Source organism: Diplotaxodon limnothrissa, linkage group LG4 (genome assembly GCF_057381915.1).
Source record: "Diplotaxodon limnothrissa isolate DT_005_m linkage group LG4, D_limnothrissa_male_GT1.1, whole genome shotgun sequence".
NCBI lineage: Eukaryota > Metazoa > Chordata > Actinopteri > Cichliformes > Cichlidae > Diplotaxodon > Diplotaxodon limnothrissa.
The window spans coordinates 3,146,653-3,168,299 of NC_140599.1; the positions used below are offsets into that span (position 1 = coordinate 3,146,653).

A 21,647-nucleotide genomic window follows, 5' to 3' on the forward strand; every position below is an offset into this window, starting at 1 on the left:
GAGAGGCCAGCCACCCTTCGGAGGAAGCTCATTTCTGCCGCTTGTATCTGCAGTCTCGTTCTTTCGGTCACTACCCACAGCTCGTGGCCATAGGTGAGGGCAGGGACGTAGATCAGCCGGTAAATTGCTTTGCTTTTACACTCAGCTCTCTCTTCACCACCACAGACAGCTACAGCATCCACATCCATCTGTCGATCTCCCGCTCCTTTCTCCCGTCACATGTGAACAAAACCCAGAGATACTTAAACTCTTCCACTTGGGGCAAGAACTCTGAGGTTGACCCTATATTTAAGCAAAACAGTCATTGATGGGACTGATGTAAATATGTGTCAGTTAGAAGGACTGTTATCTTCATCCCTTGAAATGCCAGTACTCTCAGTGCGTAGGGTTAGAGTTAGGCTTAAATTACTGATTCATTTTGCAGAAAACTATTTTACGTTATTTGGTTGTATTCAGACCTTTTCAGTAAAAACAGCCCAACAGATGAGCAGAAGACAGACAAGCAGTCGATGCTGTTAAAGTGGTGCAACTGAACAGCAGCGCCACATTTTTAAAAAATGCTTTCAGCGTCTTTGCTAATAAGAGAAGTTAGGTATCAAATAGGCTGGGTAGGCTCCTCATTTTGTGACAAACCTCTGTTCTCCTGAGTTGGTTTGTGCTTTAGTTGTCTTGATTTGTAGTTTTTGGTTTTTACAGTTCTTTCCCCCCGTTTCCGTTTCCTTTTGTTCTTCCCTCCTTCCCTGAATTTCACCATCGTCCCAGCCACCAGGGCAGCCCTGCTCCTTATCCCGACACGCTCCACTCGAAGCCCTCTCCTGAACAAGCCAGAGTGTTTTCTGTTCTGTCCTCGTCCTGCGTGCCGTTTCACGTCTGTTCATTTTACCATCACTTTTACCCACCTTGTTCACTTACCGTCACTGGATGTGAGTGTGTGTTTGTGTGTGAGTGAGTTGGTGAATTATTTCAATAAACTCTTAGGTCTGTACATGTGTTGAAGGGTTTGGAGAGTTAGAAATTGTTATGATTGAAAGAAACATACAGTAAAGGTGTTTTTCTTTTCATATTGGGAGGAGTTTTAGTTTGACAGCTTTGTGTTTGTAATACTTTTGGCGTTTCTCTTTACCAAACGGGGACATTTTCTAGCTATTCAGTGAGAAACTGCTTCCTGAATAATACAAATTTTATCTTCTTTGATTGTTGAACATGAGATATTAGGGGGGAGAAAAAAAGACTATGTAAAAGTTGGCAACTTACAAGGTATAAAATGTCAAGTGTTGCATAAAAGACCCAAATACATTGCTAGAAAATGTCCCCGTCAGTGCTGTGCAGGTAAGTTTTTCACTGATTGTAAACGGCTCTGTGAATGGGAGACCATTCTGTTACCTCGAGGAAAACGAGTCCTTCCTTTCTTCATCACAACTATGTCAGCTCAGCATGTTTTCTCTGAGCCTCGATGGTTCAAAGACGGCACATTTCACAAGCAGCTGGAATATCGGGCTCTATGAAAGGATGTGGAAACAGACTGGTCAATAACGTTCCCAAGGTCACTCTGAGGGATGCAAAATGTCCACAAGGAGCATCGCAGCTCAGTTTCTCTGCAGCACTGTTGGTCACACATGTAAACCATTATCCAGCCCTTATTAAGATGGTTATAATGGTTTATTTATAATACTCTCCAAATGCACTACAGCAGCCCCATTCTGAAAAGCCCAACATATATAATCACATATTTTTGGATGCATTATATATGTATGTGTATGTACATTATGGCATATATGTGTATATACACAGATTTTCATGTTATGGATTTATTTATGTACTATTGGTATATAAATGTTTTCATATATCTATATATATATGCTGTGTTTTTTTCTGTGTGTGAGAGAGAGAATGTGTGTAAGTTTGAAACCTTTCCTTTATTGCTCCTCTCTCCTACTGGACTTACTTCCTGTCTTTTTCAAGAATTACTTTAGAGTTAACTTAATTAACTCCACTTTATCCTTGCTGTTCTGAGAATAGGACGAATATGAATATGAACATACTCCAGACGACAGTGTAAATTTATCCATTGCAACTTTTTTTATGGATCAAGGCAGGTTGTGATTCAAGATGCTGTCGTCTGAAGCGATTTAGGACTAACATGAGAAAATGTGAGGCCACTGAGAGGCGTTAAGCCTAATCTGGGAACCTCAGTAATCTGCAAACGTCAGCCGTTACCACGGCCTGCACTTGGTTTAAAGTATATTTAAGGAGCAGATATAATCTCATGTATTTTATACAAACTTATACATATAATATATATAAATATATATCATATGAACTTGTTACATAGTACAGTACACATACGTAGCATTGATAGCTGCAGTATTAAGTGCAGACCTGTGTGCTAACCTCATATTAAATCCACTCTGAGGTCAAATTTGAATGCTAAATATCACAAACATATAAAAAGAAAGAGCAGACGTAAGCCCTGCAGTATTATTGTGAACATGTGGACAGTTACTGTTAGTCCCACTTGTTCTGTGGACCTTGTAATTGAATACAAAGCTACCATACGTTGACTCATGACACATGGTGTTAGCAGCTACCTATGAAATGGGAACATTTAGCAGCAAAATAGACAATTATTAGTGTTTTTATAAAATAAAAGTGTAATGCATGGCTGCATAAATAAGCACAGTGCTGATTGCTATAGTTCTGTTCCACAGAAAAATGAAGTATTACTGCGTTAAGTGGCAGAACAACACCAGTTTCCTCGGTCACTTTAGAGTCAGTTAGCGGCTAACAGTGGTATTCTGTGTTGAAGGTTGTCGCGGCTCAGAGGCAAGTCCTCAAAGTTCTCCTACCCCGTCCAGCGGGCCCCATGGAGGCTCCAATGAAGAGATCTGGGTACTGCGCAAGCCTGTGGCAGGTAACTAAGCCGCGCTGCGCTGAGCCCTCAATCCCTGAAACCTGAAGGTCTGACCAGGGGTCAAACAGTATCTGACGCCATTCAGAAAAACTTTTCATACCCAGCGCTGCCATTTCTAAGTGCCTACAGTAGTACAAATGTCTGGAAGACAGAAACCACTCATCTGTTTGTTTGAACCACAAGATGATGTGGTTTGAAGGCTTTCAGGTACTCTTTGACCTGCTCCTGACAGTCTCCCATCTCCTGCTTATCCTTCCATCCGAAGCTTAGCTGAAGTCAGCGGCCTTATGTGTAGGACTGCAGCCATCTGCATCGGTCTACAGTCTTTGTGCGTGCGTGTCTTTCCAACTGCTTGTGTGGGGACATCAAGAAAGCTAAAAAATCTGAGAGAAAACCCAAGAGAAAAGATGGTGTGTGCGCGCACGTGTGTGTGCAACATGTATGAAAGTGTCTTTATTCCACTTTTCTGTTCGTCACTCAATCGTCCGTCACCCTGTCTGTCCGTCCTGTGCATCCAACCACATGCTGCCCAGTGCATTTCAATGGAGAGTCACACCTCTTACCACACTGCTTTGGATATCAGCTAAACCACTCAATGCGTGTGTGTGTGTGTGTGTGTGTGTGTGTGTGTGTGTGTGTGTGTGTGTGTGACTGTATGCATCCATCTTGTTGCATGTTTGCATTCGTATGAACAAAATCTATACGTGTTGTTTGGGCGGTTGCATGCGTGTGTGAATGTATGTGTATGTCGTCTGTGTGTGTGTGTGTGTGTGTGTGTGTGTGTGTTCCAGGTGGAGATCGCAGCAGCGTCGGTAGTTCCGGCAGTGTAACCAGTGTGAGGTCATCAGGCAGTGGGCAGAGTGCTGGCAGCGCTGCACACATCCTCCACGCACAGGCTGAGGGGGTTAAGGTACCCTACACACACACACACACACACACACACACACACACACACACACACGCAAACACTTGACTAAACCTAACGGATGATCTTAAACAAGTAGTGAAATTTTCTGAGGTATTATGAAATGGTCCTTTAGGCTGCGTTCACACTGCAGGCGAAAGCGCATCAAATCCGACTTTTCTGACCCTGTGCGACCATCTATCCCATCATGGTGACAGTGTGAACGGCTCAAATCCGATATTTTCAAATCCGATCTGGGTCACTTTCATATGTGGTGCTGAATCCGATACATATCTGATGTTTCAGAAAGCGACTGCTGTTTGATGGTCATGTCGCATTAAATCCGTCTTTTACGTCACTGACACAAGACAGACGCCAATTATCAGCGCCGGAGAAGACATCGCGAACGCTTCCTGGCCATCCAGTGTAGATGTTGGGAAGAGAGCGTTGGAGAAACGTGAACATTTTATTTGTACTGTATAATCTGCAGATTCTGACAGAAACCTGCAGCTGTCCTTTGAAGCAGCGCTCCTCTAAAACATCAATAATGATAGTTATAAAGTTAGTTTGTAAATAACAAAATAACTTTATAACTTAAAGCAAAATTAGGAAACGTAAAGTCCGAAGTCTTTATATTAAGGCCATCAGTCAAACAATACTGTTGCTCTGGGTGTAAACAGAGCGTGTTGTGTGTGACATCTTCTTTTGTGCATGCGGGCACTTTGAGCGTTCACACTAGAGCACGTTTGCTGTCGCATTTTATCTGTAGTGTGAACGAGCAGACGAAAAAATCAGATTTGATAAAAAAATCGGAGTTGAGCATCAAGACCTGCAGAGTGAACGTAGCCGTAGTTTGTAAAACGTAACAAGCTGGGAGTTAAAAGCTGAAATTGAAATATTTGTGGCTGTGCAATAAATTGTAACATCTCATGACTGGTTACTTGGCTACTGGAGGTCAAAAATGACAACTGAACAGGCTTTGGGGGCTTGTGTTTATTTAATTTAAAAAAACTATTTTATAAAAGTATAATGTAGCCAGTGTGACAATATCCATTGGTTTTGACTATAGTTTAGGTTTTAAGTTCAAAGTTAGTAGAGTGCTAAGTTATTAGGTAATGCTAGCAAGTTTCGAGACTTTCATTCATGTGGGTTTCCTTAGTGCTAAGGCAACGGGCTAATAATGGTTCAGTCACACTAAAGTTAAAACTGCGGCCTCTGCAACTGGGAAAAATCTGCGCTTGCTTCGTGATTGCATTGTAGTTACAGCAATTAGTTGGTGGCTGCAAATCTCTCAAGTCCCGCCCAGTACTTTCATTGTTCAGGTCGCCTGGGAAATGTGTCTCCAAATAACTGCAGTCCAACTGATTGCACTTACACGTATATTACGCCACCCAACACGTTCCTATATTACGAGTTTGGAAAAATGAGGAAACATGAGAACTGTTTGGAATCAATCTACACATGCACGTTTATTTTACTTAAATCGCTTTGGAAAACACTAACTAAGGTTAAGGTAAGGTTATGGTTAGGATTAGGGATTAGGGTCAGGGCTGGAATACACGGCTGGAACGTGTGTTACCGCAGGAGCGTCATCCTATTCGATTTCATGCTCAATCCGGCGCGTAGCATAGGAGCGTGGGTGGTCACCTTTCCAATGGAACGCCTCGGGATGTGAGAAATCGTCGGTATATTAAGAACGGGCTTCACTTCCAGGTACTCCAAAGGTTTGCAAACCTTTGTAAAGGAATAACATTTTGCCAACACCTTTCATCAATCTGAGTCTAAACCTGGTTTGCAGCTGGTTGTTTTCTGGTTATATTGCTATATAAAAGCATCTCATTTTGTAGATACCACCACCCTGCACCATCCAAACTTGACACCAGTTTTACACTGAAAGCAGACTGACTCCACCTAATTGCTGTTTTATCGCCATCTTGATGAACCAGAGTCACTTCACAGTAACTGACTGTGTGGTTGCAGACCTGCTCCACATCTTCAGAGGGATGTTGTTTCAAATACAACAACATCTCAAGTTCACTGGTTCCAGTGATTTTTCTGTGCCATGGTCTCGAACCACAGTTTATCCTAGTGTGACTGTAGTATAAAATACTAGTAAACACTAGGAAACCTGCAGCAAACGCTTCAGGGATTGGCTCTACCACCATGTACATCATCATTGATGAAGGCTTACATGATGATACTAATCCTGCTTTTAGAAGATCTATTATATTGTATCTACTGTACATTATAAAACGCTGTGAGGCGACGTTTGTTGTGATTTGGCGCTACATAAATAGAATAGAATTGAATTGAATAGAAGATATAACCTTTGTTCCTTATGAATGTTTATTTATTCCAAGTCTTACCAATGAGTGGACAACATCAAAGTCATTTTTATTTCTTCTTGTCTTTAAAATGAAGGTACAGGGCTGTTGTTTGAAGCTACAGTTCAGGACGTCACATGTAAATAGTTTGTAGGCAAACAGATGAGTGGATAACTGTGCTTTGACTTTTTTATGCTATGCCTTTATGCATTATTCTTTTTAATATTTTCCTATTTGTTATAGATAAGATGTAACATTAAAAAAACATCTGTAAAAGTAAAGTATACCACGACGTTAAAGATTGAAGTAGTGGCACAGAGATATGCCACATGGACATTATATCCCACATTTTTCTCTCATAAAAAGATTATGCAGATGGATGTCAGTTATTTGAACGCACTACAGTAATAGAACCACACAGCAGATTTGTGTAGCTCAGACTCGGTGAAAGCCTCTGTTCTCTCTGCATCTCGTTTCTCTTTCGTTGGAAGTCCAATTTTTATTGCAGTGCTGCAGGTTTCAGGAGGATGTTTTACTGTGATTAATGCGGTGGCAGTCGGCATACATCATGTCAGGGTTTTTTTCCCAAAAGACAGCCTTTTCTCCAGAGATCAATTCTAACTGAGATGATGTAGGTACTGAATCTATAAAAGGCAGAAACAGCACCCAAGCAACTGACTTTTTTCTCACTGAGGATATGATATTCAGCAAAGGTGTGACTGTCCCCTGAAGGCAACAGTAGATAATTTAGAATGAGTATATGAGCATGAAATGGACACTTATCATCAGATATCATGATTTCAGGAAACCAAACCCTTTAAACGCATGTTTTATCCAGGATGGATGGCCTGTGGAGTAACATTTATTAGAAGCGATACCACATTTTTCTTTAACAAATGAAAAGTAGAATTCATTATTCCTGAAATATACTCACATGTACTTTAGTTTTGCTGCTACAGCCTCATTTGTTCTGGTGTAATGTGTAGCCTGTGGTGACTATTGTAACAGTAGTGAGTTTATTCCCTGCCTTTATATATAACCTTTCCATACTACTGCCATTGTTATGTTTTAATATGCCTCAGATAAATTCAATTTGGCCTCCGTGTTGGCACAGGGAAGCCAACACATGGTTTTATATCTATAATAAAAAAGAAAAGAAGCTCTGACTGAATTTTCCACCATGTTTCCAGCTGTGTGGTTCATGACAAAAAAAATTTTCACCTAATAGTTATCTTAAGAGCTTAAAAATGAAGGATTTCTTACTGCGATGCATCAACTTTAGTATGTTTAGAACAAAGAATATATGATAATGTGAAATGTTATTACCTTTCGCTTGATCTGAACATGTCTTTCATTAGAACATTAAAAAACTGGTTTGACCAACTATGTATCCATGCAAGCTGTGGCAAGATATGCACAGTTTTCTAATTTATAGTCTTTACTTTCTATATGATGCTAATTCTGACAGTAAAGTCTTGCTAATGAAGAGTGCCATGTTTGAGATCGTACACTGTGGTTTGCTAAGTGTACAGAGGAGCAAGGTGTTCGACAGAAGGGGGTTAAGTTATCAGAAAGTTAGCAGTAGTTAATCGAAGGGACTACTACGCAACTCCTAGCTCAACGTAGTGATACGGTAATGTTAGCTAAATGATATTTAGCTTAAGTAGCTAATATCAGCGGGCCAAGGCTAACTGGGTCATGGCTGGTAGACAAAATTAAAACTTGGCTGCAGCTTCTATGTTGGAAAACTGAAGCCAATTAAGTGTCTTAAACTTTCTACCGAAAGGCCACCAGATGGCGATAGCTATGGTCACAAAAAGACATCCAGTCCAACAGACGTCTGTGGGAAAACAGCCAAACAGGCAGATGAAGTGTGGCAATGAAGCTATTCTTGCCCTATTGTACTTCTGTTCATGTGGACGTAGCGTTTTCAGAGGGAGAAATGTTTTGTCATTCATCCAAGTCTTCAGTCTCAGCTGACTCCAGGTTTCCCCAATCACCTAAAGAAAGCTCCAGGTGATCCAGGAGGGAAGGACAACCGCTGCCCAAGCGAAAACCCATAGTGATCCCGTACGTGTCAGGAGTATCGGAGCAGTTGAGACGCATTTTTTCTAAACACCAGGTCTCTGTGGCTTTTGAACCCCAAAACACGCTGCGCCAAAAAACTGGTCCAACCCAAGGATCGGGTCCCCGACACAAACAGAGTAACATAGTGTACGCTGTTCAGTGCAGGAGGATTGTCAGGATTTATACATCGGGGAAACCAAACAACCTCTGGCGAAGCGGATGGCACAACACAGAAGAGCTACCTCGTCGACGCTGCAGTCTATTTACACGTTTTCATCTGAAAACGCTCCGCGTCCACGCTAACGTTTTCAGACGTTTTCACAGAGTTGTGCGTCCACATTGAAACGACTGAAAACACTTACGTTCCAGTCCTGAGCATGCGTGAAACGCAAGAAGATTCAACCTGCCTCATTTCTGTCTGCTGCTTATTTACTTTCCGGCTTTTTGAAACGTCGCGGCAAACTGTCGAGGAAAAGCTTTTTTTAAATGGACTAACAATGAGGTGGAGTTGCGAGTCTGTGAGTAACACAAATTACAAAGTTGCAAAAGCGAGTGAGAATGAAAGAATTTAAAGAAAAGCTCTCTGAATCATGTACAAACTGTTATTAATCTTTAATAGGGCTGTCAAACTTCAGAGCTGCAAAATGCCCTCCGCTATCTTAGTTTAATTGGTCACATGACTGCATCACGTGACTAAAATGCGTCATCGTTTTCGAAAAGGCTCCGGGTTCGCTGTCCACACTGCGACGCGAAAACGGAGTTTTCAAACGTATGCGCTTTGGAGAGCGTTTTCAAAATGCTGCGTTATCCTTGAACGAAAACGCCATCTCAGTGTGGACGGGAGGCCAAAACTGAGAGAAAAAGATGCGTTTTCAAAGGAAAACGTATTAGTGTGGACGTAGCCTAAGACTGGGCAAACCTGCAGTCAGCTGAGACTGAAGACTTGGATGAGTGACGAAACATTTCTCCCTCTGAAAACGTCCAGATGAACAGAATCAACCTTTGGGATGATTGAGCATGCATCGAGATGAAAATATGCTGTATTTTCAGCATGTTGGAAAAAAATGAATGCCACGTCAGGGCAGTAAAAAGAAAGTCGTTAGAAGTTGGTGCTCCTGTGTATGAAAGTGTGGTCTCATAAATGTGCTGTGTTTGTGTGGACTTGTTTTTTCCAGCTTTTAGCCACCGTCTTGTCTCAGTCTGCCAAAGCGAAGGAGCATCTGATGGAGCAATCCAAGTCTGTGGATCAGCCTCCAGGTAGGCCAGGCAGGTGACCAGAAAAGAAAGAAGGCTTTCTCCGTTTCCTCTTGTTGCTTATTACTAATCTCACCGCCAAGTATTTTAGGCATACTGTAATATTTGATAACACAAACCGAAGCACAAGCAGCAGGAAGCTGGTGAGAGAAAGAAGAGCCAATGCTTTCTAATAAAGAGGAGAAGAGCAGAACCAGGGAGCAAGAGAGTGGGATGAGTCTTAATCCACAGGTCTTTTAGAAAATGTCATCATTTGCTTTCACACACAAAAAGATCTTGGCTTGTTTGGTAGACAGATGGCCAAGACAGGGGATGTAGGAGGGAGTGTAGAAGGGTGTGATTGGTTAAAAAAAGGTTTGCTGTATGTTGGGAACCAGGAATTCTGTTGGTTGAGCATCAAAACAATGAAGACGACCGATCGCAAGGCAGTTAAAGGAGGAGATTCGAGGTCAGATAGCAAGCGATAAACTCACCTGTTGATCGATCCAAGTATGCAAGCATAGGACGACAATTTGTGACTGGCCAACAATATTTCTCCTCACAGGCTCTGCCATCTCCTCTCGGACGTCGAGCCAATCAGGCTGTCCACTCCACGAAGCGCCGCCTTATGATGCCACGGCAACCAGGAAGGGGGAGGGTCCATGCGAGGGGAAGGTAGGACAGTCCCAAATCCCTACAGATTCCGCCTTTCATGCAAACACATACAGGCAGTCGCCACCATCAGCATCTAACTGCAGGATGATAAGAACGTAGCTTCTCAGTCACCACAACCACAACACTCGCTCTCACACTTGTACACACACACACACACACCAGGATGTCCCATCGGTTTCTCTCGCAGCTGGCTTCGTCCGTGCTGCGAGTTTTCGGATGCAGCCACGACACGGTGAGTGTGAGAGTGGATCCTGTATGAACGTGAACGAGGAATCGTGTGTGCGTGTGAGAAAATCCTGCATTTCTGTTATCTTTTACCTGCTGGCCATTGTTATTCGCCCCTTTTAGTTGCAGCTTCTCTTCTTCCATTGCTGTATTTTTCTTACTTTGCTGGAAAAACATCTGATAGTGCACCTGAGGGAAGGACATCCTAGTTAGATATTGGCGGGTGTGTGTTGTGTGTGTGTGCTGGCAGGGGCCCAGCAGTGTGCATAACGTGGGTGGACTTAGCACTAAAAGTGTGAAATCTGAGCTTGCACCATGTGCAATAAATTGTCATTTACTGTACAGTGTATGTGTGCATGTTTGCCCATGTGTTTGACTTCACGTGTCATTGTACAATCGTTTCATGTTCAAAACAAAACCAAAAACAAAACAGTGAGCATATTTAAATAGCAGGTGGTCATGGTGGTAGTGTGCATCGCTTGCCTGCAGTATATGTGTGCACACACTAGCATGTAAGCCATGTTCTACTGACCATCTGTTAGATAGAGTCCCGATTCCTCTGCACCCAGCTTCACAATACTTCCCTAGACGGGTAACGTGGAAGAACGATGGGAAGAACGATGGGAAGAACGCCGGTGGTTCTTGAGGGACTTTGAGGAAGCAGGAGGGACACGGGGAAAGAGAGAAAGAGCCTGAAAGAATGGAGAAAAACAAGAGTGACAGGAGGGATGTGGGAGTTTAAAGAAAAGCAGCGTGTGAGTGGGAAGAAGTCAAGCAGTGGTTTTCCAGTTAGGCCGATTGCTTTTCCATCTGCTGTCACACAGCAGGACACTACTTTAACCATACTCCATCATAATAAAGGTCTGGGTCATAATGAAGGTCACCAAGCAACAAATTTACCTGGGACTGCACAGCATTTTTATTCCTTCGACGCTCACCCCATATATTGATACGGTGTTCAGTCTTGATTGGGTCTAGTTTATAAAAGCCAACACATGAGCCTCGTGAGAAATAGGACAGATAGAGGGCACACATATCATAACACCATATAAACAAACTTTTCATTTCTGAATGTTGGACTTATCGAGGCAGAAAACTGTATCCTGTAGTTGTCCTACATGATCAATATCAAATCACCTGGAATATTCACACCACACAACAGCATTGATAACCTGTCCCACATTGTCCAACTTTTATTGCTACACATTTAATCAAACTTAATGAAGTTCTTTAAAGCCAGTAACTAATTGGTTTCTTAAAATCTGTATAAAGTATCAAAATCACTTAGAATTTTTTTTAGTTATTTCAAAAACAATAACACTTGCTTACTCCAGTAGCAATCGTAAGAAGTCAAAGATTAGCTTAAAGTTACGTTTAACAGTAAGAGGCCTGTCTTTGACCCTGTGGTATTGTTGGACTGTAAAACAGGAGGGAAATATTTGCTAGTCTGACTGTTGTTTAGCATGCTAAGCTACATCCCAGACCCAGGATTTCCAGGCCTCAGTGGCTTCCCACTTTTCATGTCGCATCCTGGTTAGCTAACATCTGCCGGTCTAACAGACGCCAATCACAGATAAAACATGGACAGAAAGCTGAACTTATAATGTGAATTTTTAAGGTTTTGAGTTAACATGCAATCAGTCAGAAAATCGGGGTTAGAAGTGTGAAAGTATCTGAAAAGGGGAAGTGTGCAAAAGCGAATGTGTATGCTTCTAATTAAGAGCAGCGTTTTCTGGCGTTGCCTTTTTTGCAGCACTGTGCAAAACAAACAGTAGACACTATGTGTTTTCTCTGCTTTCCAGCTGTAAAGTGTAAGATACAGATTAGCCTGTTGTTGCTAATCTGACCTTCTGTAGTAGCTGAGATTCTGTCGACTGGACGTTTTCCCTTCCTAACCTTAGCCTGGTTTTCACTGCAGGACCAAGGGAGGCTGTCCAGGGCTATTTCAGTAGCCAGCCAGCTTATAATACCGCTGAATCATCCATTAATGTGTAAGAATTAGCTTAGGACCACCCTAAAGATGACAAGACATGGTCATTAAAATGTAGCCCCTCTTTTGCCCTACTTGGCCCTGCTGAGAAAAAAAAATGGCTGTCGAAGAAACACATGGAGCCAGTGACCGCATGCCCCCTGTCTTCTCTCCCGTAGAGCTCAGAGGCCGTTGTCCAATGGCTGAGCGACTTTCAGCTGCAGGTCTACGCTCCAAACTTCCTGGGCGCTGGGTATGACTTGCCCACCATTAGCCGAATGACCCCGGAGGTAAGGCAACTAAACCCTGACCCTGACTCCCAGAGAGGTCGCAGGCACCTCCAAGGACCACAATGAGAACAAGTCTGCACGACTTTGATTTGTGTTGTCCTTGATGTTTTCAATATGCATGTAAATAATTTATTTTACAAAACAAAATCGCAAGTGAGCACAATTAAACCACTCAACCAACCACCTGCCTTTTCCTGCCTCGTGCCTCACCTGCCTACGTTCACTTTCCTCCCCCCTCGATCATGTATTGCCTTCCCCCTCTGACTCCAGAAAAGGTTTAAATGTGTGAACCCCTTCGCGTACTGTTGAGTCTCTGGGCTCTCACCAGCCCCACAGTATTAAAACCTTTGCCATAGGCTCAAGTCTGAAGAAAGGTCATAAAATGGCCATGAAGATAATGAGACACGAGTCATCTTGCTGTTCGTATCCCTATTTTTGCAAAATGTTAAACAGAAAATAACCAGTACAAGACGACTGTATGTTACTGCGTACTGTGGCTCTTGGTACACCCTAGTGGTCACTTAATGCAAGTTGTGTGTCGTACTTAATGTGTGGACCTTTAAAAGTAGTTCCTTTTTACTCAGAAGAGAATGTCAAATAAAGAGTTGCAGTATGGGGAAATTATTATGTAATGTTTTTGTGTTTAAATATTGTCTTCAGAATTCTGCCTAAATATGAATTAAAAATAAGCTCTGGTTTAAATGTTAGCATCAAGATCTTAAAACAAAGTCCATAAAAGACAAAAATCCTCCTGTGATGATACCTATAGTATTTTTACGTGTTTGTTGTTTCCATTTTAAGCTGCCGGTTGAACGCAGAGAAATTTAACACATTCAAAAACCAACTCAGTGAACTTGTGTTCGACTTTGTGACCCTTCACCTCACCTCCAACACTGCTCCTGCTGCTGCTAGCTTTGAGGAACAATCCTGGCCCTGCCACACTTAAAAACAAATAATTTATAGCATTCATAAATTACTTGTGTATATATGCACACTTTGTGCACGCTGAAGGGACTCAGATTAGCGATGGCTTAAAGGGCTTTTCTCATCAGAGATGTGTCACTGAGCGGAGGCCTCGTCTCCTGGTTCGTCCCACAAAATGATTTATGCAGCCAAGTGTACGTGGCGGCTGTTGTATAAAAGTGTGTTCTCGGGTGTCCTAACAACTTCCAGTGAGTTGCACTGAAGTCAAATGTAGCACTTGTGCCGTGCAGCGCTCTGTGATATTTCTGTCTTCTTTATATCAAAGTGCGGTCATGTCTGCGTACCAGATTCAGCCTGTTTTTTTAATTTTGGCCGCCTCCTTTCACTGCAGACATTTGCTTTTGTTTGCCATGCTTTTCTTATGGGTTTGACACATCCGCGCTCTTCTCCCTTTAGCCGACAGAAGCCTTCATCAGATATCACGCCATCTCTTGTGTTGCAAATTTTCTTCTGAGTGTGTGTGTGTGTGGAAGACAGAGAGAGAACAACAGAGAGTGATGGACACTTGGGGAGATTTTCTTGTACTTTGTGGAATAAAATGCCTGAACATATACTTACAGCTTCTTACTTACATGTTTGTGTGTGTGTAGGATCTGACCGCTATTGGAATAACTAAACCAGGTCACAGAAAGAAGATAACATCAGAGATTAACAAGCTAAGTGTTACAGAGTGGCTGCCTGAGCATAAACCTGTGAGTACACGCACACACAGACTTTTTAAACCAGTCAAATAGATGCTTGTATGTCATTGCTATGCCAAAACTTTGATTGGTTGATCATGACACGAAGTGTCCTGTGGGCTAATATTCTGAGCTACCATGGGAAGCTACAAGCTACTGCCTGCTCAGCGCTCTTATTTCTGGCATTCTTACAGGCTAGCCTAGGAGAATGGCTATCTTCTGTTGGTCTAAGCCAGTACCACCAGATGTTAGTGCAGAACGGTTACGAGAACATCGACTTCATCACGGACATCACTTGGGAAGACCTGCAGGAAATAGGCATCACCAAACTGGGTACGACAAACAAACAATGCAGTGCTTGTTTTGTTTTTCCACTGTGAAACTGTCATGCGGCGTGGTGCGCGGGCACGAAAGGATCCAGGCGCAGACTCCGAGCTAACAAAAAGACACTTTATTAAAACAACGAAAGGCGACCCGGGGAAAGTAGAGAGCAAAACAGAAACTAAAAATCCGGGGAAACAATGACACGAGGAAGCCGGGATCGGGACGGCGGGGGGGATAGAACGGAACCGTGGGAGCTCGGGAGGGAAGTGTGGCAGTCCGTGGGGGCAGGAAGTCCGTGGAATGGCGAGTGGGCCAGGTGAGCGCCGCGAGATCCAGTTGAGCCGGAGGACAGGCAGGTAGCAGACGCCGAGTAGAAATCACTGTGGGGATGACTACGGACTGGCGTGGAGCATCCGTCAGCGCCGGATTAAGTGGATCTCCGTGTAATCACCGGGATGGAGAGCAGGTGTGCTAGTGATGGCCCAGCCCGGGGGTGTGGCTACCCGAGCATCACGCATTCCACAGACCATGACAGAAACATGAAAGTTAAGCTACAGTATCCCCTACTAATCACAAGACTCTGCATGTGGTGTATAATGTGGCCAACATTCACATTTGAGCATAGCTTTATGTATGTTAGGTGCACTTAATAGAGATGAAAGTAACCAGTAATCTCAAAAATAAACGAGTGAAGTGATTAAAATGCAGACTTAAAACCAGAATACGTATATAAGCATATGCAGAGAGTTTGGAAAGTATTCTCAGGGCTTCACTTGTTCCACATAATGACGTGTTACAGACTCCAAAATGAATTAAGTTAATTTTTCATCTCAAAATTCTACATATACACCATAATGAGTGAAAAAAGTTGACACTCAAAATTGAGATCAGGTGTGTCCTTCTTCCACTGATCATCTGTCAGACGATGAACTTGATTGGACTCCATCTGTAATAAATTCAGTTGATTGGACATGATTTGTCTCACACCTGTCTATATAAGGTCGTACAGTTGACAGTGCATGTCAGAGCACAAACCCAAGCCATGAAGTATATGTTAATGATGAATTATGAAGACGTCTTTTAGATTTTCTTACAGGGAAGCTAACTATTCCCCCAAAATACTAGCACTCTGCCTCTGGGTGCTGAATGGTGCATGAAGGGTTTACGACAGGATATCTGTAAAAAAGAAGCCGGTTGAAGATTTCTGCTGCTAGAAATTTTCTGTTGCTAATCATTTCATGACTGAAATAAAAGCTAAAGTAGCTCTACAGTTCTGTGGCATCCCTAAAATTCAAAGAAAGGTCATTTACTACACTCAAAACCTGAGCTTTATTCAATATCTTGACCCCTATGAACCCCCCTAACCCAAAAAACTATAACGAGACTGACCTTTTTGGACTACATAAAATATAGTAAACTTAAAATATCACACCCAGCATCTAAAGAGTGGGAGTTCTGAGTTACAAGTTCTCTGTCCACGCCTCCCCATCTATAAATCATTTACTAGCTAAACTGGTTAGTGTTACCATGTTAGCTGTAGCGTTTTTAGATAAGCTAGCTTCTGTAGCCTTACAGTTTTCTCAGTTAGTCAGGTTTAGTTTTCTGTTCAGGAGTTAAGGGAAAGTGCACTGACGACAAAACAAATTTTCAGTGAATTTGACTTGTATTACCTGTGTTATGCCAAACTGTAATTCCACTTTGTTAATGCTGTAGGCCACCAGAAAAAGCTAATGCTGGCGGTGAAGCGGCTGGCTGAAATGCAGCGCAGTTCAGATGGGCGGGGCTCCCTCCGAAAGAAGCCCCCACCAATCACGCAGCAGCAGGAAGTCATGTCGATGGATAGTCCTCCCCCAGATGGTGAGATCATTCAGGAAAATCTCAGCCTGTACAGTTTTAACTCCATCTTTAATTGGAATTATCTGTATGTTTCATTTGATTGTGAAACCAGTAAAAAAATAAATCATGTTAGAGTTGCTTTGGTCGTCTGCTGGTCAGATAGACTGGTGGTCCACTCTTCTTTGTTCTCAGTGGATAGTCCTTGAGCCCATCTCAAGTCCCCCATCAGACCACAGCTTTCAGACTGGTTGGTTTGGCTATCTTGCACATCTGTTGACATCTGTGACACCTAACTTACTTTACAGATGGCTGTGGAAATATCAGAAGCTTCCCTTCACTTGTCTAGGTGGATTCATACAACTGTCTAAAGACTGTATTTAGTGCATCTTCCTGAATGAAAGTCTAGTAAGCATCTTTATTTTTGACACTTGACCAAATCTGAGTAGAGCTCATGCTGTTTGCAGTTTGGGGGTTAGGTTGACTGAGCCCATAATGAAGCTACTAGATTGAAAGCAACTGCTGTGTAACAGTGGTAAAGCATTTCATCTGAGTTTCATTTACTTAATAAACCTTTTGTGAGATAAAAAGATAAGATTTCATTTATCTTCATCTGAGTTTCTCTTTGTCTCTCTTCAGAGGTCATGTCTCCCAAAATGAGCACCTTCCAGGACAGCGAGCTGAGCACTGAGCTACAGAATGCAATGACCCAGCCAGTTCAGGAGGTCAAAGCTCAGCGAACACGCAGCCTCAGCAAAGACCACGATGAGGTGCTTACAGGCGGAGGAGGAGGTGGAGGTGGGCCACCTAAGAAGGAGGCCCGGACTATGAGGCAGCAGAGCAGCCAGGGAAGCGCGTCCTCTCACCGAGGCAGTGTATCCTCACAAGGCAAACATCGTCACTCTCATTCTCACTCGCAGCCTGCACCTCCCTACACACCCCCACACACTCCTACCAAGACCAGGACCTCTTCCTCCTCGTCCACATCATCTGTGCAGAGCACGTCTTCCCCACAGGCCAAGCCCAAGCCGTCCCCACAGTTCATCCAGGGGGAAAGACCTCAGTCACCGCGCTCACATCCTCCTCAGTCTCCAACCCATCGCGGAGCCCCGTGCCAGCTTCAGCCCCAGCAGCAGCAACCTCAAATGCCGCCGCAGCACCAGGCTCACCCTCACCCTCAGCACCACCCACAGATGCAGGCGATGGAGGTCAGGGAGAGTCAGCAAGTCCCAGTCCTCTGTCTCCCACCAGAGGCAGAGTTAGCAGAGGAAGAAGGACCAAAGAACTCGTCTGTCCAGAATAAACGCGCTCACACGCTCAACCGATACGCTGTCTCAGATAGCGAGTGCGATGAGAGAGCAGGAGGAAGAGGAGGGGGTGGAGGAGAAGCAGAAGCTGACGTTGTAAGCCAGAGCTCAGCCGCTGTGAGAGGGGAAGGAGGGAAATACGCCACAGTAACTCACCGAGTCAGCCGTAGTCACTCCGTACGCAATCAGGAAAAGGGCGCCAACCGAAACCAGAGCCAGTCGTTTGCTCTCCGTCAGAAGAAAAAAGGCCCACCCCCACCACCGCCCAAACGCTCCAGCTCAGCCATCTCCACCTCCAACTCCAACCTGACAGATGCCAACACGCAGCCGAATACGCTCACCACTACTGGGGGGATGCTGGATGTGCCTTACTACCAACAACGGCGGGCCAGCGACCTGGGGGTGTCCGTGGAGACAGCTGCCGTGGAGACGAGCAGCGTTGGCAGTGTGAGGAGCATTGCCGCCATGTTAGAGATGTCTTCTATAGGGGGAGGAGCCAAAGGCATGGCATTGCAGAAGAACTTTTTGCAGGTAATGTATACAGAACTTCATTTCTCTAACATAACACTACATATATGTTTATTTATTCATATGTATGCTGTAACTAAGTGAAATATGGTTGTTGTGCGTTCAACAGGTGGGGAAAACACGCGATGCCATTGGTCTGGATGGTGAGGTGGTAAACCGACGACGAACCATCAGCGGCCCCGTCAGTGAGCTTGTGGCTGCTGCAAGGCGCGACCAGCCAACTCCTTTGACTTTCCCCTCTCCCTCCACCCAGCCTGAATCCTCCCCTCCTCCTGTTAATTCCTCCTCACCCCAACCTCCATCCTCACCCCACCCCAGCTCAGGAGGTAGTGGCAGCTCTTCAGAGAATCTGCCTTTTGCAGAGGAGGGAAGTCTGACCATCCGCCGCCAAGGTCGAGGAGAAGGAGAAGGACAGGTAGCTATCAATATATATGTTTGTCTATCTATCTATCTATCTATCTATCTATCTATCTATCTATCTATCTATCTATCTATCTATCTATCTATCTATCTATCTATCTTTTGCATTATCTATGTAATGTAATGTGCTAAAGCTAATGTGCTCTAATGTATTGCAAATCCATAGTCAAGCTTCTGTGTTCTGTAAGCTTTATTTGTCTTATCCATTTATCTTTGTCAGTGTTTTTTGACTGTGCAAAAATGACCCCTTATCATGAATGTATGAATTTTCCGTTAGTGTGTATTTTGTGTATGTCTGCAGGGTGACGGCGAGGGTCACCAGGGAGACAGCAGCTACGCCCAGGAGGACATCTCCAATGCTGAAGCCACGGCGACCTTAAAACGACGACCCCGCAGTTCCAAGCCCCACACCAACGGCTCTGACTTCACCCTTCAAGAGTCATCCACCGTCAAGCGACGACCCAAGAGCCGTGACAAAGAGCCCGAGGGCTACGCAGAGCTGGCCACAGCCAATGGGGAGCCTGCGAACACCGGGCAGCCAAACACCACGCAGCCAGTTCCCTACCAGAACGGCACAGCCACAGTGAAACGCCGCCCAGTGTCTGATGCTGGAGTGATCGAGCAACCGCAACCTCAACCTCAACCTCAAACTCAACCACAAGTGACTGCTGCTCCTCGCAGGGACAGCTTGGACCAAGGAGCTCCAGTGGCAAATGAAGGTGGTCCTGTGAGGAAACCAAAGCCTCCAGTCTCCCCAAAGCCTGTAGTGGCACAGATAAAGAGACAGGGAGGACCTCAGACCCCACCGCAGCCTGTATCCAACAAACGAGTACCCCTACCAGGTCCGGGGACACCTGGAAGTCCAGGTAAACACAGTGGATTTGGGTGTTTTGTGTACATATTAATTCCAAATGCCCTTCAGGAAGTTGAAGCAAAAAAACAGTGATGAAAAGGCAAGCTGAAAAATAATTTTACAAAGTGTATTTTCATGAGTAAAGAGTATTTCATGCTACCCGGTCAGTCAAAGCTTATCGGTACTGGAGGGGTTTCAAACAGCGTTATAGGCCCGTATCAGCCAGTCTTAGATAGTGTTTATAAAGGAAAACAGCGTATTTCAGCTGCTCAGTGATCCAGTCTTTCTCTTTGCTCTCTGTGTAGTGGAAGGAAAGAAGATCCCTCCACCAGTTTCACCCAAACCAGCGCCACCACCCACAGCGCCCAAACCAGCCAAGCTCATCCACTCTGTAACTGGCCCCGCACTGTCCACCCCAGCCTCTGCCCCGCCCAAGCAGCACTCTGCAGTGGCCCGACAGACCAGTTCACCGCCCTCCTTCCCCCCATCTAACACTCCCAGCCCGCCGAACGCCAAACCGACGAGCCCTTCCTCCCAGAGTCCCCACACGCCACAGACACCCACCACACCACAGACACCTCAGACTCCTGCCACTCCCAGCCCAACCCCTCCGCCTGTCAAACCCCCACGATCCTCCATCGGGGGGGTGTCAGTGGACAGCGGGATGTCAGGGGGCGGGGTCACGGCGCCAGCCGCCACGACAACAGAGTTCGGAGTGGATTCATTGGTGCACCAGAAGTTGGAGGAAACAAGCGCTTCGCTGGCTGCTGCTCTGCAAGCCGTGGAGGATAAAATACTACGACAGGAAGAGTAAGGACCACACTCACACACACACACACACACACACTGACAGTCATGCTGTTAACAACAGTTAGCCACACAGAAGCATCTGGAACGTTGTCCTTCAGTAGGTGATGATATGAACCCTCTACAAGTGTCTACTACGGATTAATCTCATCAAGTGAGATCAGCAGACCACAGTCTAAGGGACTGAAAACTAGCACCCACTCAACATAGGTTGTGAGGATTTGTGCGGAGAATTCAAACACTTAAGGCCTTTGCAGACAATCACATTCAAAACATACTTGATTTGTTGCATAACAGCTGAAGTACAACTATAGATGAAATCTTCTTGCACATTAATAATAATATAATCCGGTACCATTCAGTGGAAATGTACCTACGCCTGTGATCACAGGATCACTAGCAGTATACTGAAATACAATGCTCTCTCTTTTTCCATTTCCATTTGTTTTTAATGTATCACAGTTGGAGAAAAGACTTCATGCTCTGTTAACCCTCTGAGGTCTGGTCATCATCGATAGTGACCCTAGCCCTAACTGTAACTCCAGGCAAGTCTTGGCAGTCAGGGAACAAAACGGTGTGGGATAATTAGGAAACTTCTGAGGGAAACCTGGTCTTGTTAGTAGAGCTGGCATCCATCCGCCCTGAATGGATGAATCAGCTCTCATTTGATTTGTAGAAATCTGGCCAAATTTATTAAACCCCCCAAAACGTGACTATCCAGAGATGGGACCAGGAAGCATATTTATATTTATTTACTATTAAATCATCTCATATCTTCACACACTGAGGTTAATTATGGAGTTCCACAGGGTTCAGTGCTTGGACCAGTTCTGCTTACATTATACATGCTTCCCTTCCTGCTTCCCGTCTTCCTCATCAGAAGACATAGCATACATTTTCACTGCTATGCAGATGACACCCAGCTCTGTGTGTCCATGAAGCCAGATAACACACACCAATGAGTTAAACTGCAGGAATGTCTTAAAGACATAAAGACCTGGATGTCCTCCAATTTTATGCTTCTAAATCCAGATAAAACTGACATTATTGTACTGGGTGGCATTACCTTGGCCTCCAGTAACACTGTGAGGAATCTTGGAGTCATTTTTGACCAGGATATGTCCTTAATCCAAAATGCTGCAGCAAGAGTCCTGACAGGGAAGAGAGATCATATTTCTCCTATATTGGCTTCACCTCATTGGCTCTCTGTTAAATTCAGTTTAATTGAATTGAAAATCCTGCTGCTCACTTACTTGTTGTTCCCAGAGTATTTAAAAGTAGAATGGGAGGCAGAGCCTTCAGTTTTCAGGCCC

At 44.2% G+C, this 21,647-nt stretch overlaps 1 protein-coding gene across 1 annotated transcript in view; it reads left to right on the plus strand.

Moving 5' to 3' along the window:
- caskin1 (CASK interacting protein 1) overlaps positions 1-21,647 on the plus strand; it is a 107,184-nt gene that overhangs the window by 83,222 nt on the left and 2,315 nt on the right. The window contains exons 12-23 of the mRNA XM_085351956.1: positions 2,807-2,911; positions 3,703-3,821; positions 9,382-9,463; positions 10,005-10,114; positions 12,488-12,598; positions 14,173-14,274; positions 14,457-14,595; positions 16,300-16,443; positions 17,059-18,257; positions 18,364-18,669; positions 18,952-19,540; positions 19,833-20,337. Of these exons, the coding sequence (XP_085208082.1) occupies positions 2,807-2,911; positions 3,703-3,821; positions 9,382-9,463; positions 10,005-10,114; positions 12,488-12,598; positions 14,173-14,274; positions 14,457-14,595; positions 16,300-16,443; positions 17,059-18,257; positions 18,364-18,669; positions 18,952-19,540; positions 19,833-20,337 (3,511 nt within the window). The remainder of the gene's footprint in view (positions 1-2,806; positions 2,912-3,702; positions 3,822-9,381; positions 9,464-10,004; positions 10,115-12,487; positions 12,599-14,172; positions 14,275-14,456; positions 14,596-16,299; positions 16,444-17,058; positions 18,258-18,363; positions 18,670-18,951; positions 19,541-19,832; positions 20,338-21,647) is intronic.